The following is a 14004-nucleotide window of genomic DNA, read 5'->3' as shown; positions in this document are numbered from 1 at the left end:
GTTGATGTACAATACTATGTAAGTTACAGTTGTACAGCATAGTGATTCACAATTTTAAAGGTTATACTCCATTTATATTTATTATAATGTACTGGCTATATTCCCTGTTTTGTACAATATATCCTCGTAGCTTATTTTATACGTAATAGTTTGTACCTCTTAATCCCCTACCCCTGTAACGCCCCTCCCCTCTCCCCACTGGTAAACACTAGTTTGTTCTCTATGAGTCTGCGTCTTTTTTGTTATATTCACTAGTTTTATGTATTTTTTAGAGTACACATATAAGTGATATCATACAGTATTTGTCTTTCTCTGACTTATTTCATTTAGCATAATGCCCTCCAACCCCATCCATGTTGTTGCAAATGGCAGAATTTCATTATCTGTTCATCTGTTGATGGAAATAATATTCTTAAAATAGTTGTTTTAACTAGGTTGACTCTGTACCTAAAATAATATTTATTGTTTTTTATAACTCATTCATATAATGAAAAAAACTGTAGTATATAGTGTATCACAATATATTTTGGAGTTTCTATAAATTTAATCTTAAGCAATCTAGTATAGAGGTCTTTATGTGGATTTGTTTTATATGGTGTCCTACTAAAATTAATAAATTATAAGTGTCCATCTATGAGATTACAAACCTAAGATGCTACTTCAGTGGACACTACCTTTGTGTGTCTTGTAGCACTAGAGAGAAGATGTTATACCTATTTGGACGCCTTAGTTGATTTTCTTTCATTTATGAAGGTGGTGCTACCTACAGTATGAGTTTATCTCTTACCCCCTTGACACCCATCTCCCCTTAGGTTGGAGCCCTGCAATAAACATCCCACAATTTAGCCTTTTATTTCTGAATCATAAAATCAGGCAGATGGTGTAGTTTATGGCTAAGGAGTGAGATTTTCTCTCTTTGAAGCTAGTTTTTTCACAATTAATCTATTAACAGGTATGTTACATGCCATTTTATCTGATGCATCCTGACATGGTAACTAGGAAGTTCACTAAAAGAACTTATAATATGTTTTAGGAAAAAAATCCCAAATGTTTGATTGTAATGATTAAATGGCTAATATTGAGTTCATTGAGTTATGTTAGCACATTCCCTGTGGGTATCTTGCATCGCTATTCCAGTGCTATGGCTTCTGCCGTAACTAACGTAATTCAAAAGGAATAGAGTAGAGAATGAAACTGTAAAAAATACAAAAATCAGTTACATTATGCTGAAAGCAATAACATTTTTATTGACATTTCTGAAGAAAAATTGAAAACTCATCTGTGACTGAGCTGCATATGAGTCCGTGATCATTTTAATATTGTAGTAAATTGTTTATTGCCTACTCCTTACCCATGTATAAGACTCCCTTTTTGAAAAGATGGTAGATTAAACACATTAAAAAAAAATAGGTAGGTCTCTGAATTAATTAGGAATAGATGGATTTTGCCATGATGCTTATTACACATGTATTATTTGAATCATATATCAAAATTTTCTAGGTGGATCAATCCAAACATGTAGCATCAAGTAAGGTAGAAATTATGATCAGGCTTATCTTAGATACTTGAGTATATTTGTAAAAAATATGAGTTACAAACATTTTTTCTAGCTCTAATTCTATACAAAATAAGACGTCCATATTTTGAGATACTTCTAGGTCTAGAGATCCAATATCTATGGGAAAATAATTCTATTATTTATGAGAAAGTCAAAAAAGCTGAAATTTTTGGCTCTGAAGTACATACTAATGGAGTTGAAATTAATGATATATTTCTTTTCTTAAAACACTCCCTTTACACAGAAATCATCACAACATATTTTTTCCACCTAAAAACCATTGGTGCTTGGTTTATATTACATATTAAAACAGTGTGTGCATATAGATGTTAGTGACATGCTAAAGATAGGGTAGCTATTACTCAGGAAATATTACAGTTTTCTCACTAGAATAGAGAAATAGTGAATTTAAATACTTTGTAATAATAATCCAGTTAACTTTAAAAATTCACATGTGGATATGATGTTAAGTCACTACTAATTTTCTTCTACAATCAGGACATTAAGCAATTCAAATTATACAAGATTGCTTCAAATGAAAGTCTTTTTTCGGCATCTTATTTAGTAGTCAGACTTTTATTCTTTGGGATGTATTTTCAGACCTAAGAGAGATACACATTTTACATATTATCAATGAAAAATCCTCTTTTAATTCTACATTTATATTTTGGCTTGCATTTACTGTGGAGACATTTCAAATAGTGGTGTAATATCTGCTTCAGACTTCTTGTAAGTATCTTTGCTTTTCAATGTAAGGTGAAAGAAAGAGTGAACTAATCTAACAACAAATGAAAGGCACAATGCTTATCTTATTATAAGCAGAAGCTGGCAGGGTGTTCTTTACAACTCCTGGTATAAATAGGAGGCTCAAAGTTAGATAATTTTATAAATCATTCATGCCATTTTTAATAAAATTCAGTTAACAATTAATTGTTTGCTAATGTTGTGGTGGATTTTCTCTTCCCCAGGTACTGGGAGATCGGTGGGCAAACATCTGTAGGTGGACAGAAGATCGCTGGGTTCTTTTACAAGACATTCTTCTAAAATGGCAACGTTTTACTGAAGAACAGGTGACTCATGTGGGGGATATTATATCAGTGAAAGACATGGAGAGATATTAAATGGATAAATGAAAAAATATAATGATGTACTTTAATAATTATTTTTTTTCTCTTTTGGAATTATTTGATTTCTTTCAGTGCCTTTTTAGTGCATGGCTTTCAGAAAAAGAAGATGCAGTGAACAAGATTCACACAACTGGCTTTAAGGAGCAAAGTGAAATGTTATCAAGTCTTCAAAAACTGGCTGTATGTATTTTTTAGCTTTCAATAGTCTTTTTTAAAAAAAAAAACAACCCAATAGCTTATACTAACATCATTATTTGGTCTTTCTGTTCCTTCAAATCTTAAATGAAATATTCATTGTTCTTGCTTAGATCAGTCTATTCAATTATACCATATTGTTACTTTTCTTAATTAAAATAGGGAAAGGTATAATGTTGTAGTGAGCTGGGGCTGCTGTCCTCACATAGTGGAAAGAGAAACTCTAGTGTCTCTGTCTCTTCTTATAAGGCCATGAATCCCAGCATGGGAGCTGCACCATCATAACCTCATCTAAACCTAATTACCTCCCAAAGGAAGGCCCAATGTCCTAATACCATGGGGGGTAGGATTTCAACATATAAATTTTGTGGAGACACAATCATTTAGTCCATATCATTACACCCCTGGACTCCCAAAATTCATGTCTTTTTCACATGCAAAATACATTCATTCCGTACGAATAGCCCCAGAAGTCTTAACTGGTTCCAACATCATCTTTACAGTGTACAGTGTAAAGTCCAAAGTCTCATCATCATCTAAATCAGATATGAATAAGACTCTAGGTACAATTCATCCTGAGGCCGAGTTGTCCAGCAGTGAACCTGTGAAACCAGACTAGTTATGTGCTTCTAAAATACAGTGGTGTGACAGGTATAGGATAGGCATTCCCATTCTAAAAGGGAGAAATAGGAAAGCAGGAAGGGGTGACGGGCCCCAAATACGTCTAAAGCATAGTAAGAACAATTCCATTAGATCTTAAGGTATGAGAATAACCTGCTTTAGAATGGTGCTCTGCACTGCAGGACCACTGGAATGGCAACATCACCCCCAGGATTCCACAAGGTGGCCTTGCCTCTTCAGCTTCACAGGGCACTTCCTGCCCCCATGGCTCTCTGCAGCAGCCCCACCTACAGGACTCCCTGTGGTGGCTGCTCCTGAGGCACTGGGTGGGGACATCCCAAATTTGAGAGGTGGCCCCACCCTTTGAAGCCCAGGAGGAACTAGCCCCGCCTCCTGGGCCTGTGGTGGGGGTGGCACCTCTGATGATCTCTGAATCAGCCTATATCATTGTTCCCTCTTCTTGAGAAATAGCACATGTTCACAGCCTTCCTTCAATCCATCCAGTTTTCTTTGTTTCCATTAATCCCAGCTGGCAGTTTCTGCTGGTATAATCCCATCTGTATCCCGGGCTTCTGATGAGATGGCTGATTAGGTCTCTGGTTCACACCCACACTAATATCCTTATCAAATGATGAATCAACCACACCCTTACTATTCTCTTCTGAACTGTGCTTTCTCATTTTTTGTAATATGTATAGGCTGAGAATTTTCCAAATCTACGAGTTCTGGTTCCTTTTTGGTTAACAGTTCCTTCTTCAATCAGTTTCTCTCTTCTTGCATTTTTCCATAAGCATTCAGGAGAAACCATGCTGTTCCTTCCACACTTGGCTTAGATATCTCCTAAAGACATCAAATTTCTTAGTAAATACCCAATTTCATCACTCACAAGTTCTACCTTCCACAAAATACTAGAACATTAACACAGTTCAGTCAAGTTCTTTGCAACTTTATAACAAGGATTGTCTCCTTTGTCCAGTATGTTCCTTATTTCCATCTGAGACTTCATCAGAATGGCCTTTACCATCCATATTTATACCAACATTCTGTTCATGATTATTTATGTATTCTCTAAAAAGATGGAAACTTTCTTTCCAGCTCTTCTCTTTTCTGAGTCCTCACCAGAATTACCCTTTAGAGTATCTTCATGGCAATCTTGGCTTTTTCTAACATGTACCTCAGAACTTTTCCAGCCTCTACCCATTAACCAGTCCAAAGCTGTTTCTGCATTTTCAGGTATTTGTTACAAGAGTGCACCAGTTCTTGGTCCCAGTTCCTGTCTTAGTCTGCTTGGGCTGCTATAACAAAATGCCACAGACTGGTGGCTTAATAGTAGATACTTATTTCTTACAGTGCTGGAAGCTGGGAAGCACAAGATCAAGGTGCTGGAAGATTTGGTTCTTGGTGAGGGCCCTCTTCCTGGCTTCCAGACAGCACCTTCTTGCTGTATCCTCACATAGCGAGATAGAGGAAGCTCTGGTGTCACTTCCTCTTTTTATAAGGGCACTAAATCCTAGCATGGGGGCCTTACTCTCATGACCTCATCTAAGCCTAATTATCTCCCCAAAACTCCACCTCCTAATATCACATTGGGAGGTTAGGCATTCAAAATATGAATTTTGGAGAGATAGAAACATTAATTTCATAATATATAGGTAAAGTTTCAACTTTGTTTTTTGAAACAGAATTGTACTCTTGAAAAAGTATAGCATACCTGGAATAAGATTTCATTAAAAATTAAAAGGTAGCACTAAGAAGTACCTGTAAATGTTCCGTAAAGTTCTGAACAGTATAATTCTAAAGTAAACTTAAGTTTAATAAGTCTAATGAGTCTAAAGAAAACTTAAGTAGATTCTCTGAGAAATATGAAGAGAAGCACAAGACATGATTATGCTCACATAGAAGGGGCTTATACCCTAGTTTGGAAAACAAGAAAAACATTAAAGCAAACCAAATGGCATTGATTATAGTGCCTGTGTTGTGTGTTTTGAGGAATTAATGAACTTTGGCAATAAGAAGACAGCAGGCTTCACTGAGAAATTTCAGTTTGAGTTGAACCTTATGGGATTAATAAAGATCTCCAAAGCTTCTCTTCCACTGTGAATTTTGTTATTTTCCAGTAAGGGAGAGGAAAATCAAATATTAAGAGCTTGATATTTCAAATAAAATATTGCATAATTTCTTTTTGATTTTTCATCAATTCTAGTAAATGCTAACTTGATGTTAACTCTAATATAAAACAAAGGTCTACTGTAAATAATATTTCATAACATTGCGTAAGTTAATCTATTTATGTTTGTATTGATATGATATATTATACATCATAATAATTAAATCATTTATTTAAAGCTAATCTTAAATAAATCTCCCCGGTTAAATTCATACCATTTTACCAAATATTTACTTGTGTCATGCATTTTTTGCTCCAGAGTTACTAATTTTCTATAGGTTTTTTTTCTTTGCTAAAAACAATGGATTTTATTTTACTATTATTATTTTTTTAACATCTTTCTTGGAGTATAATTGCTTTACAGTGGTGTGTTAGTTTCTGCTTTATAACAAAGTGAATCAGTTATACATATACATATGTCCCCATATCTCTTAACCTCTTGCATCTCCGTTCCTCCCACCCTCCCTATCCCATCCCTCTAGGTGGTCACAAAGCACCGAGGTGATCTCCCTGTGCTATGAGGCTGCTTCCCACTAGCTATCTATTTTACGTTTGGTAGCGTATATATGTCCATCCCACTCTCTCGCTTTGTCCCAGCTTACCCTTCCCCCTCCCCATATCCTCAAGTCCATTCTCTAGTAGGTCTGCATCTCTATTCCCGTCTTGCCCCGAGGTTCTTCTGACCACTTTTTTCCTCTTTTTTTTTTAAGATTTCATATATATCTGTTAGCATACGGTATTTATTTTTCTCTTTCTGGCTTACTTCACTGTGTATGACAGACTCTAGGTCCATCCACCTCACTACAAATAACTCAGTTTTGTTCCTCTTTATGGCTGAGTAATATTCCATTGTATATATGTGCCACATCTTCTTTATCCATTCATCTGTCGATGGACACTTAGGTTGCGTCCATCTCCGGGCTATTGTAAATAGAGCTGCAATGAACACTGTGGTACATGACTCTTTTTGAATTATGGTTTTCTCAGGGTATATGCCCTGTAGTGGGATTACTGGGTCATATGGTAGTTCTATTTGTAGTTTTTTAAGGAACCTTCATACTGTTCTCCATAGTGGCTGTAGCAATTTACATTCCCACCAACAGTGCAAGAGGGTTCCCTTTTCCCACACCCTCTCCAGCCTTTATTGTTTGTAGATTTTTTGATGATGGCCATTCTGACCGGTGTGAGATGGTATCTCATTGTGGTTGTGATTTGCATTTCTCTAATGATTAATGATGTTGAGCATTCTTTCATGTGTTTGTTGGCAATCTGTACATCTTCTTTGGAGAAATGTCTATTTACGTCTTCTGCCCATTTTTGGATTGCGTTCTTTGTTTTATTGATATTGAGCTGCATGAGTTGCTTGTATGTTTTAGAGATTAATCCTTTGCCCGTTGCTTCATTTGCAAATATTTTCTCCCATTCTGAGTGTTGTCTTTTTGTCTTGTTTATCGTTTCCTTTTCAGTGCAAAAGCTTTGAAGTTTCATTAGGTCCCATTTGTTTATTTTTGTTTTTATTTCCATTTCTCTAGGAGGTAGGTCAAAAAGGATCTTGCTATGATTTATGTCATAGAGTGTTCTGCCTATGTTTTCCTATAAGAGTTTGATGGTGTCTGGCCTTACATTTCGGTCTTTAATCCATTTGGAGTTTATTTTTGTGTATGGTGTTAGGGAGTGTTCTAATTTCATTCTTTAACATGTAGCTGTCCAGTTTTCCCAGCACCAGTTATTGAAGAGGCTGTCTTTTCTCCATTGTTTATTCTTGCCACCTTTATCAAAGATAAGGTGACGATATGTGTGTGAGTTTATCTCTGGGCTTTCTATCCTGTTCCATTGATCTATATTTCTGTTTTTGTGCCAGTACCATACTGTCTTGATTACTGTAGCTTTGTAGTATAGCCTGAAGTCAGCCTGATTACTCCAGCTCCGTTTTTCTTTCTCAAGATTGCTTTGACTATTCACGGTCTTTTGTGGTTCCATACAAACGCTGGAGTTTTTGTTCTAGTTCTGTGAAAAATGCCATTGGTAGTTTGATAGGGATTGCATTGAATCTGTAGATTGCTTTGGGTAGTAGAGTCATTTTCACAATGTTGATTCTTCCAATCCAAGACCATGGTATACCTCTCCCAGTATTTGTATCTTCTTTAATTTCTTTCATCAGTGTCTTATAATTTTCTGCATACAGGTATTTTGTCTCCTTAGGTAGGTTTATTCTGAGATATTTTATTCTTTTTGTTGCAATCGTAAATGGGAGTGTTTTCTTTATTTCTCTTTCAGATTTTTCATCATTAGTGTATAGGAATGCAAGAGATTTCTGTGCATTAATTTTGTATCCTGCTACTTTACCAAATTCATTGATTAGCTCTAGTAGTTTTCTGGTAGCATCTTTAGGATTCTCTGTGTATAGTATCATGTCATCATGTATAGTATCATGTATAGTATCATGTCATCTGCCAACAGTGACAGCTTTACTTCTTTTCCAATTTGTATTCCTTTTATTTCTTTTTCTTCTCTGCTTGCTGTGGCTAAAACTTACAAAACTATGTTGGATAAGAGTGGTGAGAGTGGGCAACCTTGTCTTGTTCCTGATCTTAGTGGAAATGCTTTCAGTTTTTCACCATTAAGAACGTTGTTGGCTGTGGGTTTGTCATATATGGCCTTTATTATGTTGAGGAAAGTTCCCTCTATGCCTACTTTCTGCAGGGTTTTTTATCATACATGGGTGTTGAATTTTGTTGACAGCTTTCTCTGCATTGATTGAGATGATCATATGGTTTTCTCCTTCAGTTTGTTAATATGGTGTATCACGTTGATTGATTTGCGTATATTGAAGAATCCTTGCATTCCTGGGATAAACCCCACTTGATCATAGTGTATGGTCCTTTTATTGTGCTGTTGGATTCTGTTTGCTAGTATTTTGTTGAGGATTTTTGCATCTATGTTAATTAGTGATACTGGCCTGTAGTTTTCTTTCTTTGAGACATCTTTGTCTGGTTTTGGTATCAGAGTGATGTTGGCCCAGTAGAATGAGTTTGGGAGTGTTCCTCCCTCTGGTATATTTTGGAAGAGTTTGAGAAGGATAGGTGTTAGCTCGTCTCTAAATGTTTGATAGAATTCACCTGTGCAGCCATCTGGTCCTGGACTTTTGTTTGTCGGAAGATTTTTAATCACAGTTTCAATTTCAGTGCTTGTGATTGGTCTGTTCATATTTTCTGTTTCTTCCTGGTTCAGTCTCGGAAGGTTGTTCATTTCTAAGAATTTGTCCATTTCTTCCAGGTTGTCCATTTTATTGGCATATAGTTGCTTGTCTTAATCTCTCATGAACCTTTGTATTTCTGCAGGGTACGTTGTTACTTCTCCTTCTTCATTTCTAATTCTATTGATTTGAACCTTCTCCTTTTTTTTCTTGATAAGTCTGGCTAATGGTTTACCACTTTTGTTTATCTTCTGAAAGAACCAGCTTTTAGTTTTATTGAACTTTGCTGTCGTTTCCTTCATTTATTTTTCTTTTATTTCTGATCTGATCTTTATGATTTCTTTCCTTCTGCTAACTTTGAGGTTTTTATATTCTTCTTTCTCTAATTGCTTTAGGTGTAAGGTTAGTTTTTTTTATTTGAGATGTTTCTTGTTTCTTAAGGCAGGCTTGTATAGCTATAAACTTCTTTCTTTGAACTGCTTTTGCTGCATCCCATAGGTTTTGGGTGGTTGTGATTTCATTGTCATTTCTTTCTAGGTATTTTTTATTTCCTCTTTAATTTCTTCAGTGATCTCTTGGTTATTAAGTAGTGTGTTGTTTAGCCTCCATGTGTTTGTATTTCTTACAGATTTTTTCCTGTAATTGATATCTAGTCTCGTAGTGTTGTAGTCGTAAAAGATACTTGATACAATTTCAATTTTCATAAATTTACCAAGGTTTGATTTGTGACCCAGTATATGATCTATCCTGGAGAATGTTCCATGAGCACTTGAGAAAAATGTGTATTCTGTTGTTTTTGGATGGAATGTCCTATAAATATCAATTAAGTCCATCTTGTTTAATGTATCATTTAAAGCTTGTGTTTCTCTATTTATTTTCATTTTGGATGATCTGTCCATTGGTGAAAGTGGGGTGTTAAAGTCCCCTAGTATGACTGTGTTACTGTCGATTTCCCCTTTTATGACTGTTAGTATTTTCCTTACGTATTGAGGTGCTCCTATGTGGGGTGCATAAATATTTACAATTGTTATATATTCTTCTTGGATTGATCCATTGATCGTTATGTAGTATCCTTCATTGTCTCTTGTAATAGTCTTTGTTTTAAAGTCTATTTCATCTGATATGAGAATTGCTACTCCAGCTTTCTTTTGATTTGCATGGAATATCTTTTTCCATCCCCTCACTTTCAGTCTGTATGTGTCTCTGGGTCTGAAGTGGGTCTTTTGTAGTCAGCATATACACGGGTCTTGTTTTTGTATCCATTCAGCCAGTCTGTGTCTTTTGGTTGGAGCATTTAATCCATTTACATTTCAGGTAATTGTTGATATGTATGTTCCTATTACCATTTTCCTAATTGTTTTGGGTTTATTTTTGTAGGTCTTTTCCTTCCTTTGTGTTTCCTGTTTAGAGAAGTTCCTTTAGCATTTGTTGTAAAGCTGGTTTGGTGGTGCTGAATTCTCTTAGCTTTTGCTTGTCTGTAAAGCTTTTAATTTCTCCATCAAATCTGAATGAGATCCTTGCTGGGTAGAGTAATCTTGGTTGTAGGTTTTTCCTCTTTCATCACTTTAAATACGTCCTGCCACTGCCTTCTGGCTTTCAGAGTTTCTGCTGAAATATCAGCTGTTAACCTTATGGGGATGCCCTTATGTGTTACTTGTTTTTTTTTGTTTTTTTTTTCCCTTGCTGCTTTTAATATTTGTTCTTTGTATTTAATTTTTGATAGTTTGATTAATATGTGTCTTGGCATGTTTCTCCTTGGATTTATCCTGTATGGGACTCTCTGTGCTTCCTGGACTTGATTAACTATTTGCTTTCCCATATTAGGGACGTTTTCAACTATAATCTCTTCAAATATTTTCTCAGTCCCTTTCTTTTTCTCTTCTTCTTCTGGGACCCTTATAATTCGAATGTTGGTGTGTTTAATATTGTCCCAGAGGTCTATGGAACTGTCCTCTCTTCTTTTCCTTCTTTTTTTTCTTTCTTCTGCTCTGCAGTAGTTATTTGCCCTATTTTATCTTCCAGGTCACTTTTCCATTCTTATGCCTCAGTTATTCTGCTATTGATCCCTTCTAGAGAATTTTTTATTTCATTTATTGTGTTGTTCATCTCTGTTTGTTTGCTCTTTAGTTCTTCTAGGTACTTGTTAACGTTTCTTGTATTTTCTCCATTGTATTTCCAAGATTTTCGATCATCTTTACTATTATTATTCTGGTTTCTTTTTCAGGTAGACTGCCTATATCCTCTTCATTTGTTAGGTCTGGTGGGTTTTTACCTTGCTCCTTCATCTGCTGTGTGCTTTTCTGTCTTCTCATTTTGCTTAACTTACTGTGTTTGCGGTCTCCTTTTTACAGCCTGCAGGTTCGTAGTTTATGTTTTTTTTGGTGTCTGTCCCCAGTGGCTAAGGTTGGTTCTGTGGGTTTGTAGGCTTCCTGGTGGAGGGGACTAGTGCCTGTGTTGTGGTGGATGAGGCTGGATCTTATCTTTTTGGTGGGCAGGTCCATGTCTGGTGGTGTGTTTTGGGGTGTCTGTGGCCTTATTATGATTTTAGGCAGCCTCTCTGCTAATGGGTGGGGTTGTGTTCCTGTCTTGCTAGTTGTTTGGCATAGGGTGTCCAGCACTGTAGCTTGCTGGTCGTTGAGTGGAGCTGGGTCATGGCGTTGAGATGGAGATCTCTGGGAGATTTTTGCCGTTTGATATTACGTGGAGCTGGGAGGTCTCTTATAGACCAGTGTCCTGAACTTGGCTCTCCTACCTCAGTGGCACAGCCCTGACGCCTGGCTGGAGCACCAAGAGCCTGTCCTCCACAGGGCTCAGAATAAAAGGGAGAAAAAAAAGAAAGAAAGAAAGAAGAAGATAAAATAAAATTAAGTATAATAAAATAATATAAAGTTATTAAAATAAAAAATAAATATTAAGCAAATAATTGTTTTTTAGTAATGAAAAATAAAATGGACAGACAGCACCCTAGGACAAATGGTAAAAGCAAAGGTATACAGACAAAATCACACAGAGAAGCATACACATACACACTTAGAAAAAGAGAAAAAGGGAAAAATATATTTATGTCATTTCTCAGAAAGTCCACCTACTCAATTTGGGATGATTCGTTGTCTATTCAGGTATTCCACAGATGCAGGTTACATCAAGTTGATTGTGGAGATTTAATCCACTGCTCCTGAGGCTACTGGGAGAGATTTCCCTTTCTCTCCTTTGTTTGCACAGCTCCAGGGGTTCAGCCTTGGATTTGGACTCGGCTGAGGGCATCCGTTCCTTGCTCACACAGGACGGGGTTAAAGGAGCAGATGATTCGAAGGCTCTGGGTCACTCAGGCTGGGGGGAGGGAGGGGTACGGATGTGTGGTGAGACTGCGGCTGCAGAGGCCAGCTGGACATTGCACCAGCGTGAGGCGCGCCGTGCGTTCTCCCGGGTAAGTTGTCCCTGGATCACGGGACCCTGGCAGTGGCGGGCTGCACAGGCTCCTGGGAGGGGAGGTGTGGATAGTGACCTGTGCTTGCACAGAGGCTTCTTGGTGGCGGCAACAGCAGCCTTAGCGTCTTATGCCCGTCTCTGGGGTCCGCGCTTTAATCGCGGCTCGCGCCTGTCTCTGGAGCTCCTTTAAGCAGCGCTCTTAATCCCCTCTCCGCGCGCACCAGGAAACAAAGAGGGAAGAAAAAGTCTCTTGCCTCTTCGGCAGCTCCAGACTTTTTCCCGGACTCCCTCCCGGCTAGCCGTGGAGCACTAGCCCCTTCAGGCTGTGTTCACGCAGCCAACCCCAGTCCTCTCCATGGGATCTGACCTCCGAATCCCGAGCCTCAGCTCCCAGCCCCCACCCGCCCAGGCGGGTGAGCAGACAAGCCTCTCGGACTGGTGAGTGCCGGTCGGCACCGATCCTCTGTGCGGGAATCTCTCCACTTTGCCCCCCGCACCCCTGTTGCTGTGCTCTCCTCTGCGGCTCCGAAGCTTTTCCCCTCTGCCACCCGCAGTCTCCGCCCGCGAAGGGGCTTCTAGTCTGTGGAAAGCTATCCTTCACAGCTCCCTCCCACTGGTGCAGGTCCCGCCCCTATTCTTTTGTCTCTGTTTATTCTTTTTTCTTTTGCCCTACCCAGGTACGTGGGGACATTCTTGCCTTTTGGGAGGTCTGAGGTCTTCTGCCAGCATTCTTTAGGTGTTCTGCAGGAGTCGTTCTGCATGTAGATGTATTTCTGATGTGTTTGTGGAGAGGAAGTTGATCTCCACGTCTTACTCTTCTGCCATCTTGAAGCTCCTCCCCCTGTATAGGCTTTTAATTTAAGATAGATTCACGTAGGTATTACTTGTTATTACTCGCTAGCTTACTGTTGATAGAAAATCATTCCTCACAGAAGGTATGTTTTTTTGAGTGATCTGACTACTAAAGACAGATTTTAGAAAAGTAATCTGTTTCAAACAGTGGAAAAATATCAGTGATCACATTTGTAATTTTGTTCTTCAACTAGTGGGGAGCCATTGGGAGTTGAATAACAATCATGTTTACATTTTTGGAATGCTCTTTGGTAGTAAGACTTTTGGTAGTAAGTAGGCCAATTAGAAGAACTGAACTAAGGAGCAGTGGGTATGAAAACGAGGAGACAGACTAGGTTATTTTCGAAGAGGAAATTGAGGCTCAGGAGAAAACACATGACACAGATACAGTATCACAGAAGATTAGTGGCAGAGTTAAAATGAGCACCAAGATATCCAGACCCATGTCCAAGACTTTTAAGCTATTTCAGAACTCCTCATCACATTTGATTCCTTGACAGAAAATAACTGCAGTTGAAAAAAATTTGAACAATCATGTGCCACTGTGTTGACATTTTTGTAAGTAAAAGACGTTACTAGGGCTTCCCTGGTGGCGCAGTGGTTGAGAGTCCGCCTGCCGATGCAGAGGATCGGGTTCGTGCCCTGGTCCGGGAAGATGCCACATACCGCGGAGCGGCTGGGCCCGTGAGCCACGGCCGCTGAGCCTGCGCGTCCGGAGCCTGTGCTCCGCAACGGGAGAGGCCACAACAGTGAGAGGCCCGTGTACCGCGAAAAAAAAAAAAAAAAGACGTCACTAGCTTCAGGGCCATGAAAATGCTCTCTTAGCAAAGTCTCAGTAATTTTCCAATATGATTAAAAT

General features: G+C 38.2%; 1 protein-coding gene across 2 annotated transcripts in view; it reads left to right on the top strand.

Annotated features, from left to right (window-relative positions):
- DMD (dystrophin) overlaps window positions 1–14004 on the top strand; it is a gene marked incomplete at its 5' end in the record, with an annotated part of 2126456 nt that overhangs the window by 634765 nt on the left and 1477687 nt on the right. For both annotated transcript variants that reach the window (XM_082864911.1, XM_082864910.1), the window contains 2 exons: window positions 2527–2628; window positions 2758–2865. In XM_082864911.1, the coding sequence (XP_082721037.1) occupies window positions 2527–2628; window positions 2758–2865 (210 nt within the window). The remainder of the gene's footprint in view (window positions 1–2526; window positions 2629–2757; window positions 2866–14004) is intronic.

This window comes from Leucopleurus acutus (assembly GCF_964270905.1).
Source record: "Leucopleurus acutus genome assembly, chromosome: X".
Lineage (NCBI taxonomy): Eukaryota > Metazoa > Chordata > Mammalia > Artiodactyla > Delphinidae > Leucopleurus > Leucopleurus acutus.
Note: the sequence above shows the minus strand (reverse complement) of the source record. Positions and strands in the feature narration are given on the sequence as shown.